Source organism: Chaetomium tenue (genome assembly GCF_020726465.1).
Source record: "Chaetomium tenue strain MPI-SDFR-AT-0079 chromosome Unknown F5144scaffold_3, whole genome shotgun sequence".
NCBI classification, from domain to species: Eukaryota; Fungi; Ascomycota; class Sordariomycetes; order Sordariales; family Chaetomiaceae; genus Chaetomium; species Chaetomium tenue.
Genome location: NW_027117331.1, coordinates 1,978,137 through 1,992,412, shown reverse-complemented (window position 1 = coordinate 1,992,412; position 14,276 = coordinate 1,978,137). Strand labels below are relative to the sequence as shown.

Below are 14,276 nucleotides of genomic sequence, written 5' to 3'. Positions count from 1 at the left end.
GTTTCCCTCCCACGAACCAAGTGCAACAACAACTATCACATGGAAGAGTCGAACTTTTTAGGTACTTTTCAGTGTCGGTCAAAATATATATGAGAATGACTTGTATAACTACTTGGGAACAAAGACGGTGTGCTATTCACACAACCAAAACCATAACCCTCCAATGCTCCGATCCATGCAAGACCTGTTGCCTCCTTGGCCTCTACCCTCCGGCCTTCTAAGACTTTGCCAAAATACTAACACCTGAAATAGTAGAAATTATATGTACCTCGATCCATCTCCGCAAGGTATTTTATCTCCCCGATGTCCAAGGCCGCGGGTTCAACTTCAACTCCTCGCCCGACTAATCTTCCTCACCAGTCCATTCTCCTCGTCCCCATCTTCCCCGGCCCCTTCCCCACTACTCGAGGCCTGCACCACCGTATTCTCCCTCTCCTTCAACCGATTAGCCAAAGCCTGAATCCTATCCCTAAACCCACCGCCACCTCCTCCAATACCGCCCGTCCGTCTCCTCTCCGGGCTCTCCCTCTCCTCGGGATTCGTCGCATTCGACCGTCTCGGCGACGTGGCCGACCCCGACCCAGTCGTCAGTCCGCTGCTGCTGCTGGGTCTGCTAATACCGCCGCTCCCTTGCTGCCCGCTGCCCCTGTCACCGCCGCCAAACGGCCTGGACCAGCCGCTCGACGCCGGCCTGAGCAGGCTGCTGAAGCCAGACTTCCCGCTCAGACTCTGCGTGTCGGGAGATAGTGTGGCAGATGGCGTGGCCGGTGCCATCACGAAACTGGGCACCGTCCCCGAGGCCTGGCTTTGACCTTGGCCTTGGCCCTGACCCTGGCCCTTGGCATAATTTTGGTTGCCGTTGCTGTTATTCATCCCCGAGATATGGGAGCGCATTGACGACGCGACACTCGAGCTGCGACTAGTCGACGTCGGGATGGGAATGGATGTCTGCGACCTGCGAATCGACCTGGGTGGAGAACGGGAGAAATCAACGGGCGAGTTCCCGTACAGCGACGACGAGTCATCACCGCTATTGTCGCGCGACTCGGATGTTGTCGGCGTGGCCAAAAGGACCGAGGTGGTGGCGAGCTCGCGCAGCTTGGACTGCTGCGCCGTGTTGGGGCGATGGCGGGAGAATTTGTTGCCGATGATGGCGCCCGTGTGGCTGATGAGCGCCTTGATGACGCGGCTCTTGAGCGCCAGGGCGAGATCGAGGTTGGACCACGTCTTGTTGCGGTACTCGATGGTCGGAAGCCGGAAGACGAAGTCGTGCACGTCCTCAAAGTTACGCTCGCCTTTGCCCTTGTAGCTGAGGCAGAGAACGACCGAGGGCATCTTGATGTAGGCAAATGTCATGTAGTTAGAGGCACGGTCCATCATCTTGGAGAGGTCGTCGGATTGTTTGGCTTTGTCGCCATCGCTAGACTTGTGACGCAGCATGAAGCGAGAGCCTTTCCTGGAGTCGCCGTTGATCGAAGCGCCGTCCTTCGTGGAAAAGCCGGTCCCTGTCCTACCGACGCCGGGGCGCGGGGTGCTGATACGTAGCGAGTCGTATGACCGCTTTTTGTTGATTGTTTTGAGCCCAGTTCCCGACCGGAAGAGCCGGAACGAGGTGCCCTCTCCTGAGTGGATGCTGAGCGCCTTGTGCTTGATAGACGCTTCGTCTGGGTCCGAGGTGAGAGTCGGCCGCAACCGGATTTCAAGAGAGCCAGCCCGTGTCGTGAATGGAGATCCATCTTGGTCCTTGTCGGGTACCCCAAGGCGGTCGATCAACGGCTCGGCATCCACTTCGTCATCCTCATCATCGGTAGCAGACTGCTTGATCATGAACGGCGAATCGTTCTTACCACTGGAGGTACTCCCCCCATCAGTGCCTGGGAATATGTACTCGAAGAGCTTCTTCCCAATATCATGCTCGAGCTGGATTTTCAGGGGGAAAAGTGTGACTTCAAAATGGTCCATCACCGGGATACCCGCGATGGCCTCGAGCATGTTCCAGTACACCCTGATCATGGGCTGAGAGTCTGGATCGGCAAGGGCCCGGCTTCCCTCGACGTAGGGTGCGACCATGGATGGATAGATGGCCTCCGGGAGCAGGTTGAGGCCGAGGATTTTGCCCACTTGGATCAGATTGATATGCGACCCGTCCGAGTTGTCGATCCGATCATACTCGACATCCTTGAGCTGCAGCTCGACGAGTGGTTCATTGTTGTCGCGGACGAGCTGCCAGACGATCTCCTTGGCCATGATACTCCACTTCAGCAACGCACTGCTGGTGGTGTTGTTGTCAAACTTCTGCTGTGACGAGGTGATGGCTTCCATCATGAAGAACAGCTCGTCCTCACACGCAGCCAGGTCTCGCTCCAGCACCAGCCGGTCCTTCCACCCCTTCTTGTCTAGCTGTTTCGAGTGAATCTGGAAGTGTGTTTTGATCTCCTCCAGTTGCCGGACGCGCTCCTGAAGTTTGATGACCATCTCCGGGACTCCCCTCAAGTCGCTGAAGTCTGAAGCCAGCATGATCTTCTCGAGCCTCTCGTTTCGCGTTTTCTCCAGCGGCTCGCTGTACATGAGGAGATCCAGTACGATGACGTAGATGGCGTAATACTGGGAAGAGTTGCAGAGAGCGTGAGCTTGCGGGAACTCGACCCAGACATTGTCCGTCCTGCTCTCGGTGGTGTCTTGCTCAGTCGGATCCTGGCCCTCGCTGGTGTTCACCTCGTCATGGTATTTGAGACGGAGCGTGTTGAACTTGTCGTAGCGGAGCATGGCCGACGTCTTCTGCACAACGCGCTTGAATCCAAAGGGGTCTGACTGGAAGTCAAACATGACCTCCATAGGAACCCATGGCGGCCATGATGAACCCGCCGGTGTACCGTAGGTATTGCCTGAGTACATGGATACGAGCTGCGTCGAGAACCACTTTTGATGGGTCACGAAAAACTGTGTGCTATCCATGTTGACGAGGAAGCGCCGCTGCACAAGGCCGCTGACAGTGTCGGATAACCTGCTCTTGTCGAGGACATCGACCACCTTGAGCTCCATTCCTTTAGATGCCGTGAGAACCACGTGCTTCTTGTTCTTGTCGCTCTGCAGCTGGATCTGGGGCGCGATCAGGCGGACATGGTAGCTGTTTTGGGTTGTGAACTCATCCGCAATTCCGCTAGCAAGATCAGACATGGTCGGGTGTGCGCCATCGGCGTTGTCTGGGCCCATGAACTTTTTGTTCTCCTGCAAGATCCTGCGGATTCGGTCTTCTAGGTCTTTTGCGATATCGCGATCGGGGCCATTTGAGTCAGGCGTGCTCCCTGGAACAGGCGTGCTCCCTGGAACGGGCGTTGGTGTGCTTTTGCCCATTTTAGATTTACCCTGTTCTTCCACGAGGTCCAAGATGAACTTGACCGCAGGGCGAGAGAGGTAGTAGACGAAGCCCCGACGTTGCCCAACTTGATGGCTGTAGCGAAGGATTATGTTCCTCAGGGTGTTGTTCCATTTCAGCTGCATGTTGTGGACCACGAATCTGTTTTTGAAGTCGCTCGCAAATTCGGCGGCAGCAGGAGTTGACATGGTTCCCTGTAGGCTCTGTGAAGCCTCGAGGAACTCCTTAGGGCTTGTAGACTCCTGGCTCGCATTGCTCGAAGAAGAGTTGGGCGTCATCTCCGCCAGCATGCCTTGAAGGAACGTCCTCTTCCCAGCAAGCACCCCCGAATGCCGGTTCAACATCTGGAACTCAGCATCAAGGTCCGCGTCATCCGGGTCACCTCGGATGAGACGAAGCTCAATCTCTCCTAGGTTACGCTGATGTGTTTCGATCTGCTCATCCAGCTGCTCCAACCGCCGACGAATGAGCTGACATTGTACCGTCCTAGGGTCGTCGTCCTGGCTCATATTGCAGAAGTGGGTAGGCTCCTTGCCGAAGGGACTCGTTCTGTCCGGATCCCCAGCAATCGTGCCGTTGATGTCTGTCTGTCGGAAATAGGTGACACGCGGCGCAAATGCGAGCGGCAGGATCTTGGTGTCGGGATTCGGTTCGGTCGGCAAGATCCAGTCCAGTTCTACGAAGTCATCCATGTCGATCCACGTCAAATCGTTGTCGGGGATCGTGAAGCGAGAAAGATCAGTGCCATCCCCCTCTTGGTCTGTGATGAAAGTTGAGAGAGAATTCCTCATCATGGCATCCGCCGTGGTGCCCCGGATGCTAGCCGAGACAGCGCGAACGTCCGCCGAGACCACGTCGAGTTGGCCAGCGTGAATCTTCATGCCGGTCGTCCTGGTTTGTGTCCCGCGGCCGCGGTCCCTGGTGCTGAATTCCTCTCGCCGCTGGTGTAAGTCGAGCATGAAGCTGTCGAGTCGGACCTTGATCCCGGTCGCCGAAACGGCGTTCTCCGTGTAATCCTCGGCGTCCTTGTGCTTGTAGATGTGGCTCACAAACAGTGGCGCTAGCAGAATGTTGTACTTGATGGTGGCCAGATGTCTACCAAACTTTTTGCTGCTCTTTTCCCTGCCGGGCCATAACGAGCCCTGTCGGATTGGGAGGGATAACGGCCCCGAAAACAGGGACCACCAGGCAAAGAAGTGGGTGAAGAAACGAGGAGTGAGATGGACAGTGTTATAGCTGCGTGAAGGCTCCACGACCGACCCAGACCATTCCCGATCAACTGGGGCACGAATGGCGACGGAGAGATGGATATGCTGGCTGCGAAACCCACGGAAGGCGTCGTAAGGAAGACCATTTTGGGGTTTGGCTTCATGCGGGGATTTGAGAACGACCTCGTAGTGTGGCTTGGACTCGAAACTCCTGTTGCCCTGCTCGATCGCCCGCTCGAACACAAGACCGGCAAGCCACTGCACTTTTCCGGACAGCTTCATGACGACCTTCTTGAAGGTGGCGCCGGATTTCAAGCTGGAGCCGCTGCTAATGCTCTCGTCCTCTCCGTGTTGGCGGCGCGCCTCGCGAACCTGATGGCTGTAGTCCGGAACGGCCAGGACATACTCACCACTGTCGACGGTCATGAAACGCTTGGGGTCGTCAACGCTATTAATGCTCCACCTCACATCGTTCCGGAAGCACATGAGGAAGCCCGCGCCGTTGCCCGTGACTTGGTACGGGTCTCTGCTGCCCTTCAGCGCTAGGTGCACGTCGCCATCACCGCGCCAGGCCACTCTGATCCGGGAATGGAAGTTGAGCCGAATCTTGTCCCAGAACCCGACCTTGTCAGAAGGGTCGAGCTGCGGTTTCGTCATGGACTCGATAGCCATCATCATGTCTTGTATCGCGGGTTGGTAAGATGGGCCCCAGGTGATCCGGGTTGGGTTGGCGGTGTGTATATCAACACTCATGTCTGAGAAAGTCTTGACTGGCCCGATTGTCCTCCGCACATCCACCCAAAAGCCACCGTCGTTGGGGGACGCCGGGTCGAGGCCGTGTGGTGGCACGATGGGGACTCGGATCTTTCTGGTTGACCCTGGGCCGCGATACTCTTCTGCGATGACGAAATCCGTTGTCATGGCCAGAGCCGGGAGGCGAACGGGTTGGCCGGATTTGGTTGCTGGCACATGTACGAATGGCAGAGGATAGTCGCGAAGCGATATCCTTGCTTCTCCCATGCTGACCTGGAGGCTCATGGGGACGAGCAAAGCGTACTTCATGTCCTTCGGCATACCCTTCCCAACCTTGTGCAGGAATTCCGGGAGCTCTTTCATTGGGAATGATGGTTTATCTATGACGATGTGTAGATCGTCGATGAGAGCCGCCATGAGCGCTGGTCGTTGCGGCACCTCCAATATCTTCTCGCTGTCCTCCAGGTCGTCGGGGATTTCGTTGACTCCCCAGAAGCTAGAGCGCACGTCCTTTGCCACATTCCTCGCGAGGTCGTACTGCTGGTCGATACGCTGCTTCCAGCTCTTGGCGTTGTGCATGTTCAACTTGTGCCTTGCATCGGCGATGGAGATGCGGGCTTTTCCGCTTATTGCGTGGGAGCCGTTTTCTGGATCATATCTTGGTGCCCGGCCGCGCATATGCCCGTCACTGAGTGAGCGACGCCGACCATCGGCGCTGCGAGTTCGGGTATGGGAGCTGTCAGGTGCGGGGACCTCGTCCTGGGGGGCCGCTGACCGAGCTCGCAACTTGGACAACCCCTTCTTGGACTCTTGTTCGTGGATCTTCTTGACTTTGACACGGAACGCCTCCTCGCGCGCCTGGCGTTGCATCATCTCAACCACGCCGGCACGGTAGATAACCCCGAGCTTCCATTCAAACGCACCGTCTTCTAGCTCAAATAAAAAGCTTTTTGCTCTGATGGAGACCTTTGGCACCTTTTTGGGACCCTCGGGTCCCTTTTCGAGAATGTACTCGTCTGTACCCGTCTTGAACCTGTGGTGCAGCTGAAGGACGGACTTGAAGGTGTTGACAAAGTTGTCTGTGATCTTGTAGATGACCATCTCGTGAGGAACCGCCAAACGGACGTTCTCCGAGACGATGTCAACCATCCGGTCTTCACGTAGGCCCCCGCCCGTGAGTTTGTGTCGCGATTCACGGTAGTCGGCTCGAACATTCTTAACGCTTAGAACCCGAGCCCACACTCGACGCATCCTAGGCGCTTCAGCGAATAACCGAATGAGCTTCGCTTGGAGGAACGGGGCTGACCATCGGTGGCGGCCAGCCTCCAAGTTGTAAACGTGGAGCATCATGGGGGGATCCGAAGGTAAGTCGGCCTTGACCTGGATGAGTGTGACCTTGAAGTCAATAGCGACTAGCTCAGGCATGGTCTTCCAAGACTCAGCATCCAGGCTGAAATCAGAAGACATCCCAGTCGGGGGCGGCGAAAGATGGCCAATTACCCGCCTCTGAGGCGACATTGGCGGTGTCCTTGGCTCGGCGGCGGGCTTGCTTGTCCTCATAAATGCTTTCCGGAGATTCGACACAGCCACCCCCATGGCATAATGACGGTAGAGCGAGTAGTGGAAGAGGAGGGTCCTGATGTGGGAGTGGATATGGAAGACGGGGCCCTGGTGATCGCTCAGGGTGGATAGGGCGATCTCGAATTTGGGGATGTTTATGAATGGCTCGAACTCCCACTTCTCTGCCGACTCGACCATGAAAACCTCGAAACCCCGGGCGTGCAGGGAAATGCGGCGGCCGTCGCCGTCATGGTGGTACTTCTTCCTCGGGGATGCCGGGACAGCTCTCAACATCTCGTTCTCCGGTGACATCATGCCGCGACTGCTGGCTCTCCGTCGGGAGGGTCGCCTTTGCAGCCCATTGAGTCTCTGGGCGCGGTACTCGGCAGACCACGAGTCTAGCTGAATGGCAACACCTCTAGAGTCTTCTGAGATGCTCTTATCCACGCCCGCAACTTCGATACTACAGTCTGAACATTGCAGCTGGAAATGCAATAGCCAGGTGGGTAATGCGCGCAAGAAGTTGGAGTGCGTCGAGGTCTTTGATACGGCGCGTTTGTCTGGCTCAACGTTAAGCCTCAGCTGGCGAACGATCTGGCGTAAGCCGTCCCGGATCTCATCCCTGACCATTTTCAGTGTGAAAGTCTCGAGATTCCCGGTGACAACAACGTGGACGTTTGGTGATGCGTTGAGCTGCACCTTCAGGTCGAATGTCTCGGTTTCGAGAAGGTCAAATCTGCTGCCAGCAGAGGTCTGGTAATACAGGTTGTGCGTCTGGACTCTCATCGTGGCAGCAAGAGAGTAATGGAGCTCTTCCACTGTCGAGTGGAATGACTCCATGTCTAGAGAGACGGATGATATGGATGATATGATGAGGTCAAACTCGTCGGGATCAGCCGACTTCTGCACTGGCGGAAGTGCTATCCTCAAGACGGGCTCATGCATGGAGAATTTGTAGGTTGCTTTGGGGAGCAATCGTGAGATGAGCATGTGGCGTTGCTGCTGAGGCGTCTTGTGGGATTTTGGTTTCCGCTGGAGCATCGCCAAAAGGAGCGGGAGATGTCGAGGATCAAGGTCGACGGATGGAGAAGTCACGACGGAATTGGCAAAGAGAATGTTGGCGTTCCGTTCCTCGGCGGTCCCATCATCTGCCAGCTCGACGGTCTTGGAGGGAAGTGTAGTCCTGGCGGTCGTGGTAGCCATCGGGATGTACATAATGCGTTCCGGTTTGCCGTGCCCATCATCAAGTCCGACGGAGATTGACAGCGCGGCAGCCAAGGCCTCGTGGGCGATGTCCTTGGAAGGGAAGTACATCCTGTGAGCCGCAGACTTGGGATCCAATCGGTGAAGGTCGATGCCCACTTCCTTCATGGACGCAGTGAGTATGATTGGGTTCCCTCCAGACTTGACAGCGTCGATCTTCTTGGTGAGCCCAACGAAGCTGACGGCAAACTGGACCTCTCTGATCCCCTTCAAGACCGAGCTCACCAGCTCTTTCGAGTCGGAAACCGTCTGCATCAGCTCGTGGTTGGTGCTGCCGGGGACGTCGAGCTCCTGAATAACACGATCGACAACCACATCGACGGGCTCGGTCCGGGCAAAGGCCTCGTCGCCTGCAGACCTGATCTTCTTGTATTGGGCCAAGCCGTGACGAACATCGTCGTAGGGGATGTGGAGCCGACCAAGCTTCAGCGCTACCGCAGTGTCTCGGAGACCGTCGAGAGCTTCGTACAGGTAACCGTGAATGTTCAATGTTGCGGTATCCAGGACCTCCGTTGCCTCTCCGCCTTCCGCGGTGAACAGCACACTCCGAAGGGTCATTATCCACTCGGCTTGCCGGTTCTGGGGCTGCCTCTGCGAGCCCGCCTGCAGGAAGAAACGAGCACGATCGACCATCTTCCGCCGAGTGTCCACGGCAATGGTGAGGCTCCCCATCTGTAGGTTCCCCACGCCAGTAATGTTGACGGTCGAATTGGTAGCCACAACATCGACCATGCGGATCCAATTCAGCTTCCGATGCAGCCTCTTAATGCGCTCCTTGACTCTTGTCAACCGCTTCCACATCTTGCTCCGCTCGTCTGGGTCGATATCACGTCGAACCGGCCTCGGTGTCCTTGGCGTCTTCGGGGTCGTTGGTCGAGGCAGTTGCTCGGCCACATCGGAATCGGAATCCACATCTTCGGGTGCCGCCTCCTTTGCTTTAGCCCGTTCCAACTCCTGGATGTTAACTGTAACCGCAAATTCGTCCATCACAATACTCAGCCACGTCGGCTGGGCAAAGGTCGGCCTGTGGACGTTAAGGCCCAGGCCCCTGATCTCGAAGCGAACGCCATCGCGCGCTGTATAGGCTAGCCGCCGGAGGGAGAAATAACCAATGCGCTGGATGGAGATGCCGGTGATAACGCGAATTACGGCAAACACAACGAAGGACGAGAGGTATAGCAAGACGAAGATGCCGAATATGAAAGTCGGGTTAAGGAGGGCCATCTCGACCGAGCTTGGGCGACAACAGGGACCAGCGACGAGCCGGTGCACCCATGAGTCGCAAAGCAAAGCCGATAGGTCCCCCAATCCACGGTTCGACCAGACTGGGGGGGTTCGGAGCCAAACGCTGGGCTCTATCCTCTAATCGCGGGGCATGCTGCGAAATACCATTATAGGGTCCGTTCGTTCGTGTTGTATTCGGTATCTGATAACCACCGTCGCAACGGGCGTCGTGTCGATTCTCGAGGGGGTTTTCTCGGAAGCCCGGGGGCGGAAATCGTATCGCTGGAATGAGAGGTCGCAAACGATGGAAGATCGGAAGTTGACAGCTCTATCCAGCAACTAAGCCCAGGGATCAAGCTTTGAAGCCTCTCGGCACAATTGAAGCAAAGGCAGGGAGCGAAGCTGTCAGCAAAGTCGCGCCAAGGAATTTGATGAACAACTGGGTCCAATTCCAGCAATTCCCCAATGCCAGGGCAACATGGGCTGATGGGGATTCTTTTTGATCGCCCCCACCAACCAGGGCAGCTGTGCAGGCCCAGCGGCTGGTTTGTCTCTGTCTGTGCTGTTAGTGGGCAACCCCTGGGCGCCGGGGCTAGACCCCACACGCCGCATCATCACTTCCCTTCTGCCCCGGACAATGGATCCAAATGGTCGCGTGTTCCTCAGTAAGGGGGAATACTTTTTGAATGAACCTTACGGATCTAAATTCTCCCACTTTCCGAGCTGTCCGATAGTCAATTGACTTTTGTCCGCAGTTGAAGCAGATGGCTTGTACTTGTGATTCCTGTGGCCCCAACACTCGGGTATCTACATGCTAAAGAAGAAAGATGTTGCACTAACACCGTCAACTCCCTGTTGTGAAAGGGATGATTTATCAGCTGCCGGGTACACCATCCAAAAGCAAACTTCCCCTTGACTATTGGGATCATTGTTTTGACCAACAAACCCCTCTCTTTATGAAAACTATGATATCCATAGTTACCCCTATTGGAAAGCTGTGAATGAGGATATGTCGCCGGTGGATACCCCCTAGCACTCCACTGTTCCTTGAGGCCTCCTCTTTTATTCGTAATTCTCTTCGACTCTTCCTCCACTTCTAATCTCAATTGCCCGGCATCACCGGCGAGGCAAACCCAGCATCGGTCTCTCGCAGTCGTTGTGGTGTAGTTAATCATGTCGCTGGCTGAACCCTTGGGGGTATCAAGAGAAGCAAGTGCAAATAAGGAGGATGAAACAGGACAACGGGTTTAAGACCCGGGAAGACACGAACCGGACCCCATTCTCTCTTCATTTAACCAACCGCCTCTCTCACTGCTCACTGCCTACACTACTGTGTAACTCTATATGCAGTCATCTCGAGGTTGCCCTAACTTACGATGCGTACGTATGCAAATCGGGGATATGTACGTTTGCGCGCGGCTAATCCGGCATCGGCATGTTTCCCGTACATACGAATAACTAACTGCACACTCGGCTGCGGATACGCGCCCAGGGTTGGCGCTCCGCATCCCCCATCCCGCAAATGGCGATCACATCTTATTCCCCACAACGTCGGGCGAAACGCCAAGTGCCTTGCAAATCCAGTTTGCTGCTTTCACCAAGCTCTTGGGTCTTTGATCGGCGAGAAAAGGCACAGGCTGTGGTTGGCCGGAAATAAGCGGCCGTGTGAGGCATGGGCGTTGGTAGCAGGTCGGGTTGTGGGAGCCCCCGCCGTGCCGCTGGTGTTGTTGCTGACGGGGGGACCGGAATGGGGGGCCAACCTTGAAGATCACTCCAGGGCTATGCTGGGTTCTTTTTCTAGAAAGCCTGGGTGGTGGTCTTGTCGGTTTTGACTTTCTTCTTCTCTATTTTGTAATGCTGTTATCCTTATTTACTTTACCCTTTCATTGATATCTTCACCATAGTCTTTCGCTCTTATTTTCCTTGAGTTGTGTTGTTGATGTTGTGATATGTTGGTCCGTTCCGCCAGCGCAAGGGGATCTGCGATCCCCATCCTTATCCTTCTCGCATGCAGCTGGCTGCTCGTCGTTCACTTCCACCCCCAATGGGACTGGTCCCTATTCGCCGATGAACCACCAGTCGAGGTGGTCGTGGCCAGCGTCAGCTCCGAGGACACCGCATGGGTCCACCGCTTCCTCCCGGGCTGGGCCCGCAGCGTCTACGTCGTCGACGAGCCCACGGCCCCGCTGACGGTCCCGGAAAACAAGGGCCGCGAGGCCATGGTGTACCTCACGCACATCGTGACCAACTACGACACGCTGGCCGAGACGACCGTCTTCATCCACGCCTCGCGCTTCGCCTGGCACAACGACGACCCGGACTACGACAGCCTGCCGGCCCTGCGCAACCTCCACCTGGACTACGTGCAGGCCTCGGGCTACGTCAACCTGCGCTGCGTCCAGGTGCTCGGCTGCCCCGTCGAGATCCGCCCGCACCACGACGAGGCGAGCGAGTGGGACCGCAGCATGGGCACCGGCAGCGGGGGCCGCCCGCTCACCACCAAGGAGATCTACAAGCAGGCGTTCCAGGAGCTGCTGCCGGGCGTCGAGGTCCCTGAGAAGGTCGGCGTCAGCTGCTGCTCGCAGTTTGCCGTCTCGCGCGACGCTATCCGTAGCCGGCCGAGGGAGGACTACGTCCGCTGGCGGGATTGGTTGTTGGAGACGCCTCTGGATGATGACTTGAGCGGGCGGGTGTTCGAGTACATGTGGCACAGTAAGTGTGCCCTGTCATCCACCCATATGTTGGTGGTTCTCTCGAGGCTAACGGCATCTAGTCATCTTTGGCAAAGAGCCTGTGTTTTGCCCATCGGCATCAGAGTGCTATTGCAAGCTGTTCGGACTATGTGACCTTAAATGTGGGGTAATGCAGTGCGAGGGTCGATATGTCTTGCCGAAATACTCGAATCTCCCGGTAGGATGGCCGAGACTCGGCTACTCAGGGGAGGATAGAAACTTCACTGGTCCGTTGTGAGGCCGCTGAGACTGGCCGTATCACTCCTTGTTATAGACGTCGCTCGAGTGGTGGATGGATGGAAATTGCTTCATGTGAGCGCCGTATTGGCGCTTGCTAATGGTTTGACGTGGGCGATTCAGAAAAGGTAGGGGCCCTGAACTTTTGTTCATCAATTGTTTGGCTGACCCGATCTTACAGATTGAATCGCCAGCCGATCATGATGCAGGAGATTGCAATGGGGATTCCTCGGAGCTGGCGTACCTGGCGCGTGGAGCGATATATTGATTGTGGTGACAATTCACCCAACTATAACTATGACTGCGTTAGACTCCAATAGAACTAGATAGACTAATTAATGAACACTCTTTACCTTAAGCTTCCTTCTGGCCCATCCCGGCCCAGCCTCGATTTGGCGACTAATTTACACTAAATGGTACAGTTTCCCTGGTGGTTCGTCTGCCCGCAAAAAGCTTGAGTCGTTTCCCTGGCCCTAATCAAGCTTTGTTCGAGGGCGCCGAGTTCCTTTCGGCGTCGGAGTTCCCCTCTTTCATCCGGCGTTCGGATTCGCGGAGCTCCTTGACGCGGTCGTCGATGAGGGCAATATCTGCTTCGACTCGGAGAAGTTTCTCTTCGAGTATATTCTCATACTCCTGGTCGGAGAGCTGCTTGATGGGACTCCATCGCGACCAGAATTCGCTAGGCGACTTCGGAGCCACATCCGCGGCATCCGCGGCCTTCGCCGCCTCCGCAGCCTTCGCAGCCCTTCTACCCTGCCAATTCGCGATGCCTTGGCCCCCAGCCCCAAGCAACGAGAAGACCACGGCTCCTGGGATGACGTTTCTCGGCCCCCCTGCATCATGTTAGGGGATAAAGCTTGATCTACTCTGTTCCGCAAACACTTACTTAGCATGCCACCTATTGTCCCAGCAACACCGCCCGCAAGAGAGCTCGCTTTTACTTTATCACCCTCTGTCGGTTCTCCTTGGGCAAAATGCTTCAAAGACATCAACCGCGTGGCTGGGGGCTGTTAGAAACGAATAGCAACATGCGCACAATACAGCTCACCATAGTAAGTAGTGCTCAGTGTAAACCATTGCCCCCCCGCGATGGCTGAGAAGAACACTGTCGGAGCCGAGCGAATGATCCCCGCCGCCGCTCCAGTAAAGATACCACATGCGCCTACTGCCAGTTAGAGATTAAGCACGTTGAGATGGTAGCAGCTAGAGAGCTTGATGATAACCACATACCGGCAACTGCCCCGACTTTGAGCGAAGGTACTAAAATGTCCATCAACTCAGGTGAAAGTGATTGGTTCTGCCGTGGCTTTAACCTCTCAACTACCTTCGATTCTTCCGGTGGCGATGGTGCAGAGACCGAATTATGAGCCTGATGTGCGTCATTTTCCGGGTTCTGGATGACTACGCGTTTCATCTTGTGAGAAGAAACGAAGGCAAACTCAAACAATGAGGCGATGAACTGATGAAGTGAAGTCACTAGTGCTGTTGAACTTCAGGTCGATACTCGGAAACAAAGCTCGGCAAAGTTATTCTGGGGTTCCGTATGCACCCAAACGCATGTGTCGTTCGGTATTTTGTACCTATGTATTGATGATCAATACATTATGTTATGTATGTCAAGTTTGGGCCGAGTCAAGGTTGTGTCAAAATGTAATGCAATGAGAGACAAGACAGCCCTGCAAACACTGGCATTTGACTGGCGCTGGCTGGTCCAAACATGGCAGAATCTCGAAGCGCGGCCAGCGCTCCGATGAGCCCCGCTAGAACTGATAGGGCTTAGCGTAGACTGGGGGCCGCATCCACACACCCTTGCCAAGCGGAAAAAAAAGTCAACCCTGATTCCTCAATCGACCTCACCTTAATAATTTTTCGCTTCCGCCCGCACCCAAAACTACTTAGGTTACAAGGACAAACCGCTCGGTC

At 55.7% G+C, this 14,276-nt stretch overlaps 3 protein-coding genes across 3 annotated transcripts; 1 reads left to right on the top strand and 2 right to left on the bottom strand.

The window, feature by feature from the left end:
- Positions 1-29: 29 nt before the first annotated feature.
- Positions 30-9,851, bottom strand: F5144DRAFT_567345 (mitochondrial protein from FMP27-domain-containing protein). Its single transcript, XM_066788587.1, has one exon. The coding sequence runs from the start codon at positions 9,382-9,384 to the stop codon at positions 328-330; it is 9,057 nt and encodes a 3,018-aa protein (XP_066644682.1). The 5' UTR covers positions 9,385-9,851; the 3' UTR covers positions 30-327.
- Positions 9,852-11,333: 1,482 nt separating this feature from the next.
- F5144DRAFT_591571 (uncharacterized protein) lies at positions 11,334-12,454 on the top strand (the record flags this gene model as incomplete). Its single annotated transcript, XM_066790287.1, has 2 exons — positions 11,334-12,096; positions 12,333-12,454. 2 exons carry the CDS (start codon positions 11,334-11,336, stop codon positions 12,452-12,454), a joined length of 885 nt encoding a protein of 294 aa, XP_066644681.1.
- A 76-nt stretch (positions 12,455-12,530) lies between these two features.
- On the bottom strand, positions 12,531-13,862 carry F5144DRAFT_177689 (uncharacterized protein). Its single transcript, XM_066782693.1, has 4 exons — positions 13,584-13,862; positions 13,402-13,518; positions 13,240-13,353; positions 12,531-13,186 (listed from the first exon to the last, which is right to left on the bottom strand). Exons 1-4 carry the CDS (start codon positions 13,765-13,767, stop codon positions 12,831-12,833), a joined length of 771 nt encoding a protein of 256 aa, XP_066644680.1. The 5' UTR covers positions 13,768-13,862; the 3' UTR covers positions 12,531-12,830.
- Between the last annotated feature and the right edge of the window lie 414 nt (positions 13,863-14,276).

Bases quoted from the DNA above. Each gene is read 5' to 3' on its own strand.
- F5144DRAFT_567345 (XM_066788587.1), bottom strand. From the start codon at position 9,384: ATGGCCCTCCTTAACCCGACTTTCATATTCGGCATCTTCGTCTTGCTA.
- F5144DRAFT_177689 (XM_066782693.1), bottom strand. From the start codon at position 13,767: ATGAAACGCGTAGTCATCCAGAACCCGGAAAATGACGCACATCAGGCT. The intron at 13,354-13,401 runs GTGAGCTGTATT...AACAGCCCCCAG, and splicing joins ACTGAGCACTACTTACTATG to CCACGCGGTTGATGTCTTTG. The intron at 13,187-13,239 runs GTAAGTGTTTGC...AACATGATGCAG, and splicing joins GACAATAGGTGGCATGCTAA to GGGGGCCGAGAAACGTCATC.